This window comes from Rhodnius prolixus, unplaced genomic scaffold, assembly GCF_049639745.1.
Source record: "Rhodnius prolixus isolate KJV_2025 unplaced genomic scaffold, Rpr scaffold_23, whole genome shotgun sequence".
NCBI classification, from domain to species: Eukaryota; Metazoa; Arthropoda; class Insecta; order Hemiptera; family Reduviidae; genus Rhodnius; species Rhodnius prolixus.
Window position 1 is genome coordinate 1,107,192 of NW_027411627.1, and position 16,789 is coordinate 1,123,980.

Sequence of the window (16,789 nt, forward strand, 5' to 3'; positions counted from 1 at the left end):
TACTCATTGCACTCATGATTTTCTAGAATTTAACTCGAAACATTTCCCAAGGGAATTCTATTAAGGGGGGCACTATTGGGGTGAGAAGACTACATCCCTTCAGCTGAATGCCACTTCACAGTAAAAGGTGCAGTCCAGCTCAAATTCCTCAAACGGGCTAGTATCTCAGTTAACAGTAAGGATTTCGCCCTTTTTTTCTTGAAAATGGTTATTATGATTTTCTTCAAATTTTGTGAACCTCTGATAGAAAGATTAATAACACAAGATTAATTAATTCTTATCGTTCTCTGTTTTATCTTCGTTCCTTCATATTTATTTTCTATAGCCCTGATGATGACAGAAAATCTTAGCATATAAGGACCCCTTAATAGTGAGACTTAATCTTTTCAACAGATCTAACGCCTAGGTTCTCCAAAAAACATGATAATGGACAATTTTGCAGTAATCTTAAAAGTGCAATTTATTATCCCCAGCACTTTCACTATTTATGTGTATATTTTGAATTAATAAACATTATTTTTGAGACAGCCGTAATTCTGTTTATTTAAAGCTGACATGGAGTAAAAATAACCCAGAGATTTGAACAGGACTTCATTTTTTATTTATCGTTTAATTTCAATAATCACTCTAACATCTGGTATTACGTGATTATTTTTAAGTATAACTTTTCTTTTAGGTTTTTTGACCTCATATACTTGTATATGAGTAGAACTATGCACAATTTTACATACTCAGTTTCTGATTTCCATCCTTGAGAAAGGAAATTCATTATTTTCAGTATGGAAAAATTCATAAAATAGACCGTAACAGAAGAATGCCTGGTGTTCATTTAATTAAATAAACCATTTAAATGTACACAGAATTTGAAAATTAGTAAATGCTGAGTAACTCGAAAGAGCTTTCTTCTGTTCAGCTGGATGACATTTTTAACGCGCGTACTTCCGCTTAAAACCAAAAATGAGAACAACCGCCGACGTATGCCACCAGAGTAATCCTTGATCGTACTTCTGCCACTGTTTTAATGCGGAATACGAAATAAATCTCCTTTAAAATCTTACTTCCCTTAATTCTATCCCTCGAATTGGATAAATTGCGAAATAACGCGCTCCCAGCTCCTTAGTGTAGTATCCATAAATGGATCTGTGATAAAAATATAAACAGTGTTTTTAGATTTGAAAGAAGTTCTTGGAAAAAAGTGGGAAAGACTTTAAGATAGACCTTCTTTTTCAAATAGCATGGTTAGATATAATGGGCTCACACTGAGACCTGCCAATCATCACTTAGAGAACGCTATAGCCACCGAGAAAAGAGAGGAAACAACCTTACACATTTATTGCGGCCACTTTTGTACAACGTTCAAGAAGATGTTAAAAACAAAATAAAAAAGCGTAAATACGTCATAATGGCCGCAAGAGAAACGTACAACATTGCTGAAGAAAGTTCAAATCATTTTAATTGAAGTAAAGTAATACAATGGGAAGGGTCTATTCTTAGTGATAATAGCCTCACAACAGAGCATATACATTTTATAATCATGAAAAATAAGTTGACATTGTTCCAGAATTTATCCACATTCCTTTTAGCAATCCAAACTTTCTAGGTGATATCATCTACAAAAATAAAAAGAACAGTAATATATTTCGAATCCCCATAAATACTTAGTTTTGTTTTGTCCAACGTTGTAAGAAGTTGAGAGGATTGTATTCAAAGGAATGAATACGCTCACCAACTTAAGTAATTGCCCAAGATTGAAGAAGTAGGAGCCTATACAAATACGTACTTCGTTCTCGACAGTTTCTAGGCCATCTGTTCTTTGCTGCGTATTTGCACATCTTGGATTGGATTGGGCTGATTAATACTTTTTTTCTGTGAGTTCTTCGGTAGGCCTTTATGTGTGTGTGTTTATTTTGGGGATGTCGGTTAGAATGTTGTTCGAATTGACAGGCCGGGATATTAACAAATTGATATAATGATAAATGTTGTCGAAATAATCCGCTTAAGTAGATATTGTATTTGAGGTTGATTGTGACTAGACAACTGACTTGATTGAATATTTTTAATGTTAGTAAACTATTCCCTAAAATTTATTGTTACCTGGTAGATATTTTTATAATTATTAATATAACAGCTGTATAGAGGAAGTCTAATGAGATATACAGGGTAACCATGGTTACATGCTCCACCCACTTTTTTTTAAACGGCGGGAAATTTCGAAAAAATAAAAAACACGTATTTAATCATTTCTAGTCTAGTTTATTTTCAGTGATTGACCCATTTTTTTAAACCCCTGTATCTCGAGATACAGCATCCAACTTTTGTTTTTCAAATGGAACGTTATATTTTTTGTTGCATATTTTTGTAGTATTTGAGCTCCTAAAAACAACAAAAAAACAGAGAGAACTTAACTGGTGAAAGGTATCCAACTTTTTTTTCAGAGACATTTTGCCAGTTCCGCTTGAAGATGTTCATCTACAACGTCGAATAGATATGTATTTTCAACAAGATGGTTGTCCGGCGAGAGTGGTTCGAGGTTAGCTGGGCAGAAATTTCCATTAAAAGTGCGTAAGGACTCATTGTCCCATCCAATGGCCACCTCGATCTCCGGACTTGACCCAAGTGGACTATATTTTGTGGGGATACCTAAAAAATAAAGTGTAGTGTCCTTAAACCCGTGGCTTCAATCGATGATCTGAAACGTCGAATTACTCTAGCCTGCCTAGATCTTGACTTCGCTACCATAAGTGCTGCTACAACCAAAGCGTGGGAGTCCAGAGTTTTGGCTTGCCTATCCGTTGGTTGTGCCCAGTTTGAAAAGATTCTTTAAAAGAAATAACGTAATTTTGACAGTAAACTGAAATTTGTTTTTCATATTTTAAATTAACATAACTTTTGAAAAACCTAACAGATTTCAAAAAAATTTTTTTTGTTGTTTTTAGGAGCTCAAATACTACAAAAATATGCAACAAAAAATATAACGTTCCATTTAAAAAACAAAAGTTGGATGCTGTATCTCGAGATACAGGGGTTTAAAAAAATGGGTCAATCACTGAAAATAAACTAGACTAAAAATGGTTAAATACGCGTTTTTTATTTTTTCGAAATTTCCCGCCGTTAAAAAAAAAAGTGGGTGGAGCATATAACTCTGGTCACCCTGTATGTGTTCATGTGTCAGTATGTTGTTAGTTTCCGCTATTCTCCTCGAAGGTCTTTGCACACTGCGTACAGGTGTAGATCGTCAGGCAGTCGTTTCCTACTAATGAGGCAATTCCGCTTCCTTTATCGTCTCGCGCTCTCTCACTCTTATGTGGTACATCCATTAATTTTTAAGTGTTCGTATAATAAAAAAAGAATGCTTAAATGTATGCAAAATGTATGTAGATCATCAAATTTCTCTTTGTTTTTATGATTTTTATAGCAGCCTTAGAACATTTATTTTAACGTTAAATACTTGGCTTGTCCATGAGTTCGTCTTCAGAAACCGTGTAGCTGTGGTTGGCTGAAGTAGTTATCCTCCAGAGGAGATTTGCTACACTTCTTTTCCAGAAAGTAAAAGTAAATCCACTTAAGGATAATCAGTCACGGTCTTAAATTGTAATAATTCTATTATTCTGTCAATAATAATATATTAAAAATGCAAATTAGCGAGGAATCGGTCCAGAAACAAAAAACAACAATTCCTCTTTTTGCCAAAGTTGGCTCACTATTTTAGAATATTTAAAAAAGTCACCCGTCAGTTGTAGTAGTTTTAGTTGCTGAGTTTAATAGAATCTATTTGCTTGAAGAGGAGGGAAGCTGTGTAGAATTTAGTCGGGGGTTCATTCTGGTGTTCTATTTTTTTAAACAAAGTTTATTCTCCGCATCCCTTGCTTTTATTATTTTTAGTAGGCTCCGACAAAAATTTAGCTAATTTGATAAAATTTTGCAGGCTTTACCATGTGGCGTGATAGCAAGGCATCCTCCTCACCGACCAGACGACAAAGACAATCTCCTCCGTTAAACAGTAAACTAAGCAGCGAATGCTCTACACATACTCCAGGTAAGTAGAGTTGGAATGCTTGTGATTCCCAATCCCAGTACAAAATAAATTAAGCCAAGTTATAAAGCAGACTTAGGAACTGTTCACCTTGTTTTAGGACCAACCAATAACTTCTATTCGAGATATTTTTCTTAAAAAAAATATTACCTAAATTTTGAGATTTTGGCTTAAATTTAATAGGCGTACATGTTCATTTGTGGGAAATAGCTTCCTGACCCTTATCATAACATAAATCTGGGGAAAAACATTTCCTATACCTACAATTACGTATTTTATAACATTTCGTTGTAGGAAAATTTGTAAATTAAATTTACCTTAATTTTAGCAAGAATAAATTAGAAGTTGTAACAAGAGATTTGCATGGTGATTTGCAGGTGTATTGGATGATAGAATGTTGAGCGGGTGTAAACATATTGGAAAACATCATTGCGAGGACGATCTAGAATCGTGTGTCGGAGGGTCTGGCGACGAGCGGATGTCACGTCACAAGCCATATCATCATCATCACCATCATCATTACCATCATCATCATCATCATTACCAACAACATAGCTCTTCTGGCCATCTTCAGCAGCCACCACAACACAGCTCAGGTATTATGTTACTTGTTTATTCCAAAAAGAAAGTAAGTAAAACTCATTATTGACTAGATGTTTACATTTATCTTTATAACCTGACAGGTAACCCTAAAGAAGGTACAAGTTCTAAGTACAACTCTTTTGATCTCAATCAACCACGTGTCCACGATGTTTATAACGTTTATAGGTGAGCTATTTTTGTTTTCCTTTTTTTTAAATTTCCTTCTACTGTTGTACAAGATGGTATCCATTAGCGGTTATTTTTTCACCGCAAATACATATTTTTAAGTTATCTGCAATAATCTAAAAATTTGTTTGCAATACAAAATATCTTAATGTGGAAAGTAGGAGGACCACATTTCGGGCCTAGGTGCCATACGGCAATAGATATCTCAAAGGAAAGAAATCAAAGCGGATATTCCATTCTCATTGTCTCTTTGTTTTCAGTTTTAAGGTTTTGACCAGAATCACCACTAACCTCCACTCTCTTCATAGCGCATATTCTCATGATCGCTTCCCCTATATTCACACAATTTGTATTACCATTTTTGAATTCTAGAAATGGTTTTGTAGTCAATTTTTGCTTCAACATTGAGGGAGATTAAAGCAGGAAGTCGATTGTCAGGGATAGTCCTTTTTTCGGCGTCTATATACCCCTTCCCTTTAACGCCCTTTTCAAACATTCTTAGAGTGATCGCTGAATTACGAGAACCTAGAGAGTTTTCGTCCAAATTTCTTCCCTTTTTCAGATATCTTCCCAGACCCTGAGGAAAGGCCTAGGAAGAGTGGCAGCCAGCTGTCAGAAATGAACACTCCCTAGTGCCAACATACTATCCCCCCTTTAACGCCTTTTTCCAGATATTCTGAGGTTACTATTGCCCATCTTCCAACCAACCACAATATGATGAGGAATAATTTTGAGAATTCATTCAATCCTGGCTGTGGCAAAGTTTTTGTACAGTTTCCGGTAGCATCGGGAGGCATCAAGTGGAGTTAAGATCAGAGTTTGCTCGCCTATTAGCCGACCTATTATCCCCCCACTATTTATATTTATGTGCCGAGGCTACTTTCCCCCAAATAGTGATTATTAAAATAAATCTGCCGTTATAAGAAGTTGTGAAGTTGTCCATGCAAGAATGGTACTTTATTCCAATGAATGAGATTTTAATGCGAAGCTTATCCTTTCTTTTCTGCAGATGTGAGACATACAGTCAAGCAGAATTACCAGAAGAGTCGCTGCACCAGCGTAGTAATTGCAGCGGAAACGATGCGTCCAGTACTAGTAGTAAAGCGGAATTACTACTGTCGGCTCTAATCGCAAGAGGAAGTAAAGTGAATCCACTAAAAAGGAAATGGGTGACTTCTGCGGCAGCCACCTCAGCAGAAGGTGCTTCCAAGAAATTGGTCTCTTCCGCGGCAACTAAAGCTACAGAATTGGCAGAACGTTTCACAAGATTAGACATATCACATCATGAAGACAACAACGTTGCCCAGCCTCCTCTGCCACCCCCGCTTCCACCGCCGCCCAGGCCTAATGCTCCACTTGCCATCCCTCAACTGAGAACCCAGTGAGTTCATTTTTTTTTTTGCCAGGTGCCATTTAGTAGTAGCTTGCACTTAAATTTTAGTCGACTCTTCTTGTTCTATATGCGGAACGTTGCCATCTGGATGTTGGCTATCACTTTAGAAAAGCTATTTGTCTCTAAGTTCTTCCTCTCTTTCCATTTTCCGTGTTTAGATGTTGGGGTACAGATTCCAGTTCCGAAGAAACAGAAGGCGAGTCTCCCGTAAATTTAAACAAAACTAGAACTCGTAACCTCCATCCTCCAGTATCATCTGTCGCGGCAGCTCGACTGGCTGCATCCTCTCCGGTGCACAGGCCTGCAGCGCTCCATTCAAGACCTCTTCTAGGTAATTTGTCACTCTCTTCATTGCATGTGATTAGAGAAAGAGCAACTTATTGTTTAATTACGATTTTCTTTGTAATAAAGTCTCCTGAAATATCTCTTGTTAACGTTTCAGGCAACTTTGAAGAGAATATTTTGAGTGGAAGGCTAAGACCTGTCTGCAAAGTGGATGGCTTCACAGCTGATCTCGGCGCGAGCGGAAACTTTTGTCCACAACATCTGAAACTGCCAGTTACCGTTTCATTCTTCTCAGTTGAACCTCATTCGGCACCATATCTGGTAAATTGATTTATTTCTAAAACTTAGTAAAGAAAAATCAGTTACATTCACAATATCTAAAAGAAAGAATAATTTCCAAAGAGGAAGGAATATTTCATATTCATGTCGATGGTGATTGTCGTCAGATCTTCACTCTACGCTTCGGTCAGGGAAAAATAGTATAAAGATTGTGACACCTTAACGAAGCATGATATCATGACATTATTAAGTGTTTTAACAATAAGATTGGCTCTAACTATTCATGTGATCAAAAAATCGATACATTAATTCAAATAAATAATAAGTCATAAAATTTTAATCTGGTATTATGATCTCATTATTTAAATATGTTAATAATTTATTAATTTTTGGTTGCATTTTATACAGAAATGATGTCTTATTAGAAAATATTTTCTCTGCAATTAACAGCAGGAGTTTAATTTTTTCATTTAATTATAATATGTAGTATAATCTATATTATAACGCTAGTTATAATATAAATAAGAAACGCTGGTCACGATTTTTTACATTTTGTCTTAACAAAAATTATAAATTTATAAATCTAATACTGTTAGTGGAAGTTGTTTCAGTATTCTCACCATATTTTTGTTTAAATAATTCCAGGGTGAAATAAATTTAGGTAAAAAAGGTTATACAGTGCCCCGGAGCGGGACCATACAGCTAACATTGTTGAATCCACTTGGCACAGTTATTAAAATGTTCGTAGTCGGATACGATGTATCAGATATGCCTTCCAATAGTCATACCTTTATAAGGCAGAGAACCGTCTCAACAGAGCCGCCAAATGCAAACAAGCTTAGATATCTTATCCATCTCAGGTATGTAAACTATAAAATTTTTGGTTCTTCATTTTCCCCCCTTAAATCTATTTGTCACTGTGGAGGGAGCTAATTTGTTTTTCTTCCATTCTGCAAGGATAGTAGCCAGCTTCGGTGATAACGGATTTTATAAGCGGAAGTCGATGAAAATTCGAAACTTAGAATTAAAGAGTATGTATTACTTCATGACGGTATGGTCTGACTTCCGACTTTTCTTCTTCTTCTGGTGTAACATCCTGTTGCAGGACTGTAATCTTATCTATGAGAGTGTACCATTTCTCTCAGTTGTGGCCGACTTTGTTCGCTACATGCTTTACCATCCCTGTGTAGACCATCCTTTGCATCATTCGGCCATCTTAATTGCTTGTATTGCGACATATATTTAAGGGAGGATCTTCTGCAAGCATATTCTTTCGAACTATTCTCTTTAAAGTCTAAATCGTGCATACCAATTTTTAAATATATCCTGTAAAATAGTTCAGTTTATCCGTCATAGTGTGCTTGTGAATTTATTTTCATATTATCTGACTGGTTTCGGATTTTCATATATAGAGGTACTAAACGTCAAGCATTGCAAGTGGAAGTCTAATTCTCTTTACCAGACTAATTAATCAATCGACCGGAAATAAGAAACACATGCAAGTTGATCGATAAAATCGTTGCTGGGCAGACCTAAGCACATTGCAACATATTATGAAATAAATTCCTGCGAAAATTGATTTCATTTCTCGCATTGTGAACATATGGTAAACCTGAAAGCCAACATTCTTCTTTTTTCTACAGAAGTAAACCCTAAACATTTTTTACGTGACTTTCTTAGATTTATCGTTATTGTTTCTTATGGGTTAGGAAAGACCTACAGCATCCTCTACAATTTAAGATAACTGAGAAAACTTTTATGTGAACACTTTGTGTTTGGAAAAAAAAGAGTTTAATATAATTATTTGTTTCTGAATACTTTTCTTATTATTTATTTAATATTTTGCAGATTAAGAAGTAGTAAATCAGGACGTGTGAGTTTAACATCAGACATACAGGTGATACTGAGCAGGCAATATGATGTAGATAGTTCGATTGGTCTAGATTTTGAATCTGGTTGTTTAAAATCTATAACGATTACGCCATCATCACCGAGATATTCAGCCAATAAGTGAGAGCAGCGATAAAAGTGAGACGAATGAAGAAAGAAAAAAAATTGTGTGCATTTGTGATAATTACAAAATTACCAGTAGTAATAAAAAAGAGCACCACATCACACATTTTTTTGGTCTTTAGCATGCTACCAACCAATGTCTTTCAAAAGATATATATAAAAAGTAAAAAAAAAAAAAAAAATATTTTGCTGACGAAGATGTTTTAACAAACAAAGAAGAAACCAATATTATATATATTTAAACAAATAATTTTATTATAAAGAAAATTAATTTTCTTTTGTATTTTATAAAAGTTTAGGATATACTTTGAATGTATTGATCTATTTAGTTTTTCATAATTAATCAAAAAAATATATAAAAAAATAAAAAATACAAATCGGTGTTAATAACTGATTTAGTAAAACAAAAAAAAAAGAAGGTTAAGAAATCAAGTAGGCGTTTGTTGTCCACTACCTCACTGTGCGCCAATCAAAACACAAACTAATTAATGTGTAATATTTTTGTTGTGCTTTTTATAATATAATTAACATATATATTTACACTTATATATATAGAGAGAGCGATAAATATAATGTAAGTGTTGAATTTAATTATTATAAGTTTCGTATCGAAACGTAAACTCTATTTGATATATAATGGCTGTGCGTCCTATTTTACAAAGTGAATACGAAATGAAAATAAAATTTTACATATAACAGCAAGCAGTCCCTTCTAACATAGATATTTTCTGATAATTGTGAGTTAATAATGGTGGAACCCTGATCGTTGTACCTCCACATTTACATTCCCCATTATACATAATACAAATACATTCCCTTTATGAACGTTTCACCCAAATTTGTCACTTCTTTTTTTTATACAACATCTATATCATTTGATAATTCGCAGCCCAATAAAGCGTAGCTTGTGTCTGAAACAAAGACCATTGAAGACTGTCACATCAGTAATATTTTAATACTTAAGACAGTTTATGTAACATTCACATCCTCGCTCTGATTGAGGTGTCGGCACAGTAATTTATTCATTGATTCATTCATGCCTTACTCGTCAAGTGTTGGTTTTCAGTACGAATATAAGTTTTTCAGTGCATGGGCTAATATCTAAATAAAAAACGTAGAAAGGTTAAACTTAAATTTTTCGTTTTGGTTACACTGTTCGTTAAACCAGAAATAAAAATTTATTGGACTCTTGTTCACAATTTTGTCAAAAGTAGCTTGTTCTAAAGCTAGCTCCAATGTTATTCTTTAAACTTCTACACTATTTCTGTTCCTAAATTATTTTTATATGAAACGTTCCCTCACCCCCATTGCTTTTTTACAAGTTCACAAGAAACTTTAGCTCAAGCACTTCCGTCTAGAACAGTTCCATTACCTATACTGTACCAAGTGATAAAAGAATGTTTTGCTAACACCGATAGTACGTCAGGTCAGGAATTCCATGAACAAGTTTTGGAACCAGACTGAGTGAGACACACAGTAAGTATTAAGTCATCCGTGGCCCTACAACCCAGGCACTGCTCCCTTTACAGTCAAAAGCAGGGAATCGCCACTTTTTAATTCAAAAATTTCGTTCCATAGCTAGCTGCACAAAATTTCCGACTTGTCGATAGGGTTTTTAGCCTTAGGGCGGCGCCTTTTCCAATAATAATCTTCGCGGATTGGTCATAGCTCGATCCAAGTTCTTTCTTTTGAACACTTATCGCTCTTTTGTTTTAAATGATAAAGTTTATTTTTCGGAGCTGAAATATCTGACCTGGAAGGATTAGAGCTGTTTGTTTCTCTTGCCAACCTACACTAGCAGATATTTTTGGGTTTATCTGCCTTGTGCTGCTATTCATTCTCGTTTGATAATCAAGACTGTTGAACTACTTTCTCGATTGGTAGCGCGGTGTTGTGATCATCTGAGTGTGCCCAGACCAAACAAAAATCGTGCATTCTGCCTATTTATATAATGAAAATGCCCATTTTCTTTTCTTTGCGGCTAAAGTTTGACTAACTTATTGAATATCGGCCCGGGTTTTATCACTTCTTACTGCCACATACGAAATAGGGAAACTTCACAGAAATTATATTGTATCGATAGGTGGTGAGCAATCATAGAGGTACACATTGAAATGTTCGCTGGTTCCATCATAACTCAAAAATACTTTTTCAAAATGTAAAATGCATGAGACAAACTTTTAAAATTGGAACTAAAGATAATAAATGGGTAATCTTTTTTAATAACGAGTTTAATAGTAACGATAATAATAGTAGTTAAAAAGAAAAAAATATTAGAAATCTTCCTTATTATATATAAAAACGTTTATATATTTAGAGTGATGATGAAAAAATATGCCATTTCTAGTAATAGTAAGAAACGTTAACATTCTTTGTATGTCCGTTAACAGAAAGATAGGTTTTGTAACTGTTCGTCAAAACAAATTCAAATCGATAATAATCCCTATAACACTTTGTGAATTCAATATTACAATTTAAATCGATTATAGAATGTATGAAATAAAAAAAAAAAAAAGTAGAATTAATTATATATTTTTCATTATAAAGTGTAATAGTGATTAAAAACTTCAATAAATAGGTAGGATTACAAATTAATTGTATTAAAGGTTTTTTAAGTGTTAATCGAGAAGAGAAAAAAATATTTGTCTAAGAACAAATTGGTAGTTTGTAAATTTGGTGGATATTTAAGAAATTTATAATTTTTATGATTACTTTTCTGGAAATTTAGTTTTGGTTAAGTTTCTTTTAAAATTATTTTGCATTTACAATTTAACCACCAAATTAAGTAAGTCTAGCTATTGTTTTTAGGCTATTACACGTGCAAAAAATGTTTGTCAGCGTAACTTCAACAATTTTTCCATATTACAATTTCCAAATTTCCAGAATTAAAACGGAGAAAAAGGAATTTGAAAATTTAATAAAAAGTAATGTGTAGCTTTTCTTTTAGGCGAAAGCCAATGATTCCAGAATTTTATTTAGTAAATTTTTCTATATTCTTTTTTGGCGTTTTTACAGTTTATCTCAAGAGTCAGTGTGTTTAATAAAGGAAAAAAGTAATATTTTGCATTCTTAACTTACCTTCTTGTCTCATTTCTATTTGATCAGGCATTACATTTTCTTAATAGGTTTGTTAAAATTTAAAAAAAAAAGTGAATTTGTTAGAATATTTCTTTTTTCGAAATTTTGTGATTGTGACTGTTCACAAAATCTCTCGAAAATGGCTAAGAGTTAGGGTTTCCAGTAATAAACGGTCGGAGGGAGGAAAAAGAGTCCAGGTATCCGAATTTGATCAAAACTTCATCCATCATAAGCTTTTATCAGACATTTAAAGTCAAATGTCAAGTTCCAGTTGGCTTGACATTACCAGTTAAAAATAATCATACGTGTTTCAAAAGCAAAAATAAGCTTAGCATTGATGGCAGTCGAATAAATTAGTCATAGGACGGTTCTTTTTCCCCAGCTACTGCAGCGAAATAAGAAAATCATTGGCACGTCCTGGATTTTACCACCAAACTCTATTTCTTGGTATTTCCCCTGGTCTCTTAAGTGCTAGAGAGATTTTAGCAGACAAGCAATTGAGATGTAGTAAGACGGAAAACAAGAATCCGTTTCCTTTAGACTGCAACATCACGGCTATTAGAAAAATAATGAAACCCAGTTGGGGACACTATATAGAAAGGTTAACATTGATTATCGTGCTATACAAAAAGTGCCAAGCCAAAAGTCAGCCAACCTGGGCTTCCATAAAAAAAAAAAAAAAAAAAAAACAGAGAGAGTTGCCTTAGGCTACGGTTACAGTGCAAGTACCAGGCAGTAGAAAGGTGGATGCATCCTGATTATTGGTGCTCTGTCCCGTTTCCCACCAGGGAAGGAAGCCGCAGTTGATTTTTATTTCCTTGGAATACCTGTTACTGACGGGCGGTGTCAAGAAATCCAAAGCAGGCCACCAGTACGATAAGGGAGTGTATAGAATATCGATTTCGATATCTTTCGTGCAACCCAAAAATATTTTAATAGTTATTTTGAATGTTCCATCCATGAATAAATATGTGCTCTGAGGTCCTGACAATCAAGAAATCACTCAAAATTTCGAGATTGTATTTCGGCAGAGGGAAGGACTGACTATTATCTCACAAGTACATATTGCTGCACAAAATATTAATCTGTTTTCGATATCCATTGCAAACATTACATTGATTTGTATCAGAAAGTTTGACTTTGAAAAAACTCAAGAAAATGGGGGCTATACACGCAGAGAAAAAGAACCCATAATTGCCTAACATGGCCAACTTATTCCAAAGTGTTCGCGAGTCATGTCACCAGCAAAGTGACATTCTCGTAACATTTCTTTCATTTCCTGACAAAGTTATCAGATTTAATTGGTGACAGAGTACTCTGTTATTTTAGCTGAATCATCAGAGACAAAAGGGGAGAACTTATGCCTCTCATGGTGACCTTAAAGCACTAAGGGTCGTAGAAGGGAGGGATATCTCCGGTATTGTGTTTAGATCTTCGTCGCTAGATCAGAACAGGGAGGTCGTCCACTGATAGAAACCCAAATCCTCCCTAGGTCTCCCACTTAGGTTACAGGCTCCTTAAGTAGCCTACCTCTAAAAACGAGTCCTTGGTTATGTCTTCGAGTCAGTCTCGAAAATAAAAGATGTGTTACATGCAGAGGACTGGTAGTAAAAAAAGAAATCTTGGGGATCAGTACTTCCATTGTGGAAGTGTTAAGGTTAGTTATATCCATAAAAGAACAAACTGAATAAGTTAACTTCGACGAAGATTTTGCGGATTGGCATCATCACGGCTCACGTCTCTTCCTATAAGATAAAAGCCTATGAAGATGCGGATCACGTCACGGTTGATTTGATGGTTCTGATATTTTCATTCATCAATAACCAATTTCTTTTCTAGACTAATTTGAAGCACGCTCTGGACTTGTTAAAATGATATTAATTGTATCCGTTGTCCGATTCAAAAGTCGCATTATTCTTGGTGAAAGCGGAAGAAAGAGGGGCAGTAGAAGAAAGAATGATTGTACAAATAGAAGACGCGTTCAAAATATCAGTTGGGAGCCATAGAATTTTTTGTTATGTATATTATTTTTGAATTAGAATAAATCTAATATGTGTAATTTATAAGTGAAAACATCAATAAATGGCAATGATAATAAATAAACCAGCACCAAGAGATCTCTTTAAGAATTCCAAAAGTCCTAAACTAAAAGAATTTATTTCCGTACAAACAATAAATCGAAACAATTCTTCATTAAAAATTTTTTTTTACAAAAGTGTCGTTAGAAATTGAAAATAAAAGTTGTAACCAGGAAATATGTTTTTCTCAAATGTAATTACTTTTAGTATTAGTTTTCTATTATATATGATTCCAGCGCTATATAATCTAAAAAATACAAGCTTTGTTTTTAAAAATTATATCAGCGTGTAATTTTATTTTTCTTGGTAACTTGAAATCCTTCTCCAAAGGCTTAAAATGTATTATAATTGGATGAACATTAAAAAACTTTGCTTTTCACCAATATTAGCAACCCAATAAAGCAGATTTCCATGAAAGTTGGATCCGAGTTATAGGTCAACGCTAATCCAACTACACCATCACTATAACGATATCGCGACAATTTAGCGTGAAAAAGTGAGCAATGCTCAACTAGTTGCTATAATATAAAAACCTTTTTATTGGATGCAGTCGAATCCTTTATTTATTATTATCAATATAATACTTTAATTTTTTAGTTTTATTTTGTAAAAAACTGAATTAATGTTTATTGTTACAACAATATTGTTACATTTTGTCAAGATTATCGCATAAATGGATCATTCTTCAATTATTAACAAAAAATCATACATGCACCCCTTTTTATAAGTAAGTATTTATTGATAAATTCTAAAATTACGAGCTATATCCTTTTTTTTAGTGTGCTTAAATATGATGATTGATGCAATTGTCAGGTTTGTTTGTTTCTAACACTATGGGTATAGCTTTATTTTAGGTACAGTACGCGGTGTCTGTTGATTTGTACAGAAATAAAGTAAACAATATTATTAGAAAATTTTTGCCCTTTGACCATCGAAGTGAACACATCTCTCCAACCAATACCACCTTTACATTCATGATTCTTTAAGAGCGAAAGGTGAATAAATGTAAAACTAGATTAGATAAGTTCGGAATGACGAGCGATAGAACGATGTATATCCCTCTGCACTCAAATCTTACTGAAGAAAATTTGCTTCTTTTGACGAATATATAGTGGTACAGACAGCAGAGCTACCTAGTGGTTATTTAAGAAACTACTATTTAACTTGCTTGATCAGTGGCGCCCTCTGATTTCTCTCTGAATTCATATTTGGAGTTTAGACAAGACTACCTGAAAAAAAGTCCTCCACAGGCGAGTGGTAAGTAGATTTTCTTGATTTCTTTACTCTTCACAATAGACAAGATGAGAATATTATCGGCGTGCTGTTGTATGTAAAATATAGAGAGATAAATAATTATTTCAGATGTGAGCAGAACATTATACTGAGCTCCAACTGGACAGTGTTGGAAAGCTCTGGATAAGGATAGAAAACTGACTGCTCATTACAGCTGGCTATTAAACAACAAAATATAAATATTTACAGTAACATCTTTCAAAAAATAAGATTTATACTGCCTAAAAGATTCTGCATTTTTATAGACAGCATAAATGAAGTTTCATGCTTTGTGCGATAAATACAATTTTAGTATTCCTAATTTATGAAAAAGAAATGTAAGCTATCTTTGTAACCAAAATAATATAGCGATAATAATCAACCAAAACCAAATGTAAACAAGTTAACTTCGCTAAAACCCCAAACAGGAGTTAGTTTATAATAAAAGAAAGTATTATTTTTTAAATATCTTAAAACATGCTATTTTGAAAAATCACTAAGTATTAACATTTGTTATTACCTGAATGTGAAATGTATCTGTAAAAATGTAACTGATTTTGTTCATCAAAGTACAATATTTGTTGAATTCCTTACATATTTTGCACTTTCATTCATTATCAGCGATGATTATTCAGTTTAAATATAAAACTGGATGATGAAAACTACAGCATTGTCAGGCTACCTAGCGGCGAATGATTAAACTAAATTTTTCTAATAGTTCGATTAAGTGCCGCTAGGGAGGCTTTTTGTAGTACTGTCTTGGCACAAAAAAATCGCGTCTGTTTCCCATTAGCAAAGGAGAGTTTTTTGACTCCTAAATTCCGTAATCCAACTTTCGAAATCAGGTTTATCATGCAGTAGAATTAGGCAAATAATGAAAACAAATACTTTTGTTACCATTCTTAATGAGACTAGCCACTTCTTCAGATCTCTGACCCAGCGTAACGTTTCTCATATGCCTCACATTCATACAAACAGCAACCTACGTCCAGTAAAGATAAAAAGCAAAGAGAATTGTTGCTAAATCTTTCCACCATATGTAACAGTACTGTACTCAGTTTAGCAGCGTCCACACACCAAGGAAATGATGTCTACAGATGGTTAGTGTCTGAACTGTTTTCACACTTTTCTGGGCCATGTTCTACAATTTAAAAAACCACGCAGTAATTAATATATTCATCAGAATTTATTCTTCAAAAGGAATGTTATAAAAAAAATTTGTTGTTGCTTGTTTCTAAAAACAAAAGTTAAAACAAATGATACAATAATATTTTTTAATTTTATTATTTTGTATAATACATTGAAGAGGAAAGAAGGTAACAGAGAGGTTTCCTTTCCATTTTATACACAAATTGAAATAGTTAAGAATATATATATAAATATTCATATTTGCTGAACTTTGTTTCGCTGTTATTTTTTAATAAAAATATTTTTACTTTTAATTTAGTAAAGCCACATTATTAATTTCTAATAGAAATTAATATTTATGTTAAAATACTTTGGGAATCGCGCGGGAAGGGAAAAGAAAGCTTTTTTTTTTAAAAATAATGTGGGAAATAAAAATTTAGATTTTTTTTGAAATTAAAGTAG

At 33.7% G+C, this 16,789-nt stretch overlaps 1 protein-coding gene across 4 annotated transcripts in view; it reads left to right on the top strand.

Annotated features, from left to right (window-relative positions):
• Window positions 1-9,189, top strand: part of atos (atos homolog atossa) — a 34,136-nt gene extending 24,947 nt beyond the window's left edge. For all 4 annotated transcript variants that reach the window (XM_074139282.1, XM_074139281.1, XM_074139278.1 and 1 more), the window contains 8 exons: window positions 3,926-4,036; window positions 4,411-4,629; window positions 4,717-4,801; window positions 5,811-6,182; window positions 6,353-6,525; window positions 6,637-6,800; window positions 7,404-7,618; window positions 8,607-9,189. In XM_074139282.1, the coding sequence (XP_073995383.1) occupies window positions 3,926-4,036; window positions 4,411-4,629; window positions 4,717-4,801; window positions 5,811-6,182; window positions 6,353-6,525; window positions 6,637-6,800; window positions 7,404-7,618; window positions 8,607-8,772 (1,505 nt within the window). In that variant the 3' untranslated portion in view covers window positions 8,773-9,189. The remainder of the gene's footprint in view (window positions 1-3,925; window positions 4,037-4,410; window positions 4,630-4,716; window positions 4,802-5,810; window positions 6,183-6,352; window positions 6,526-6,636; window positions 6,801-7,403; window positions 7,619-8,606) is intronic.
• Window positions 9,190-16,789: the final 7,600 nt, after the last annotated feature.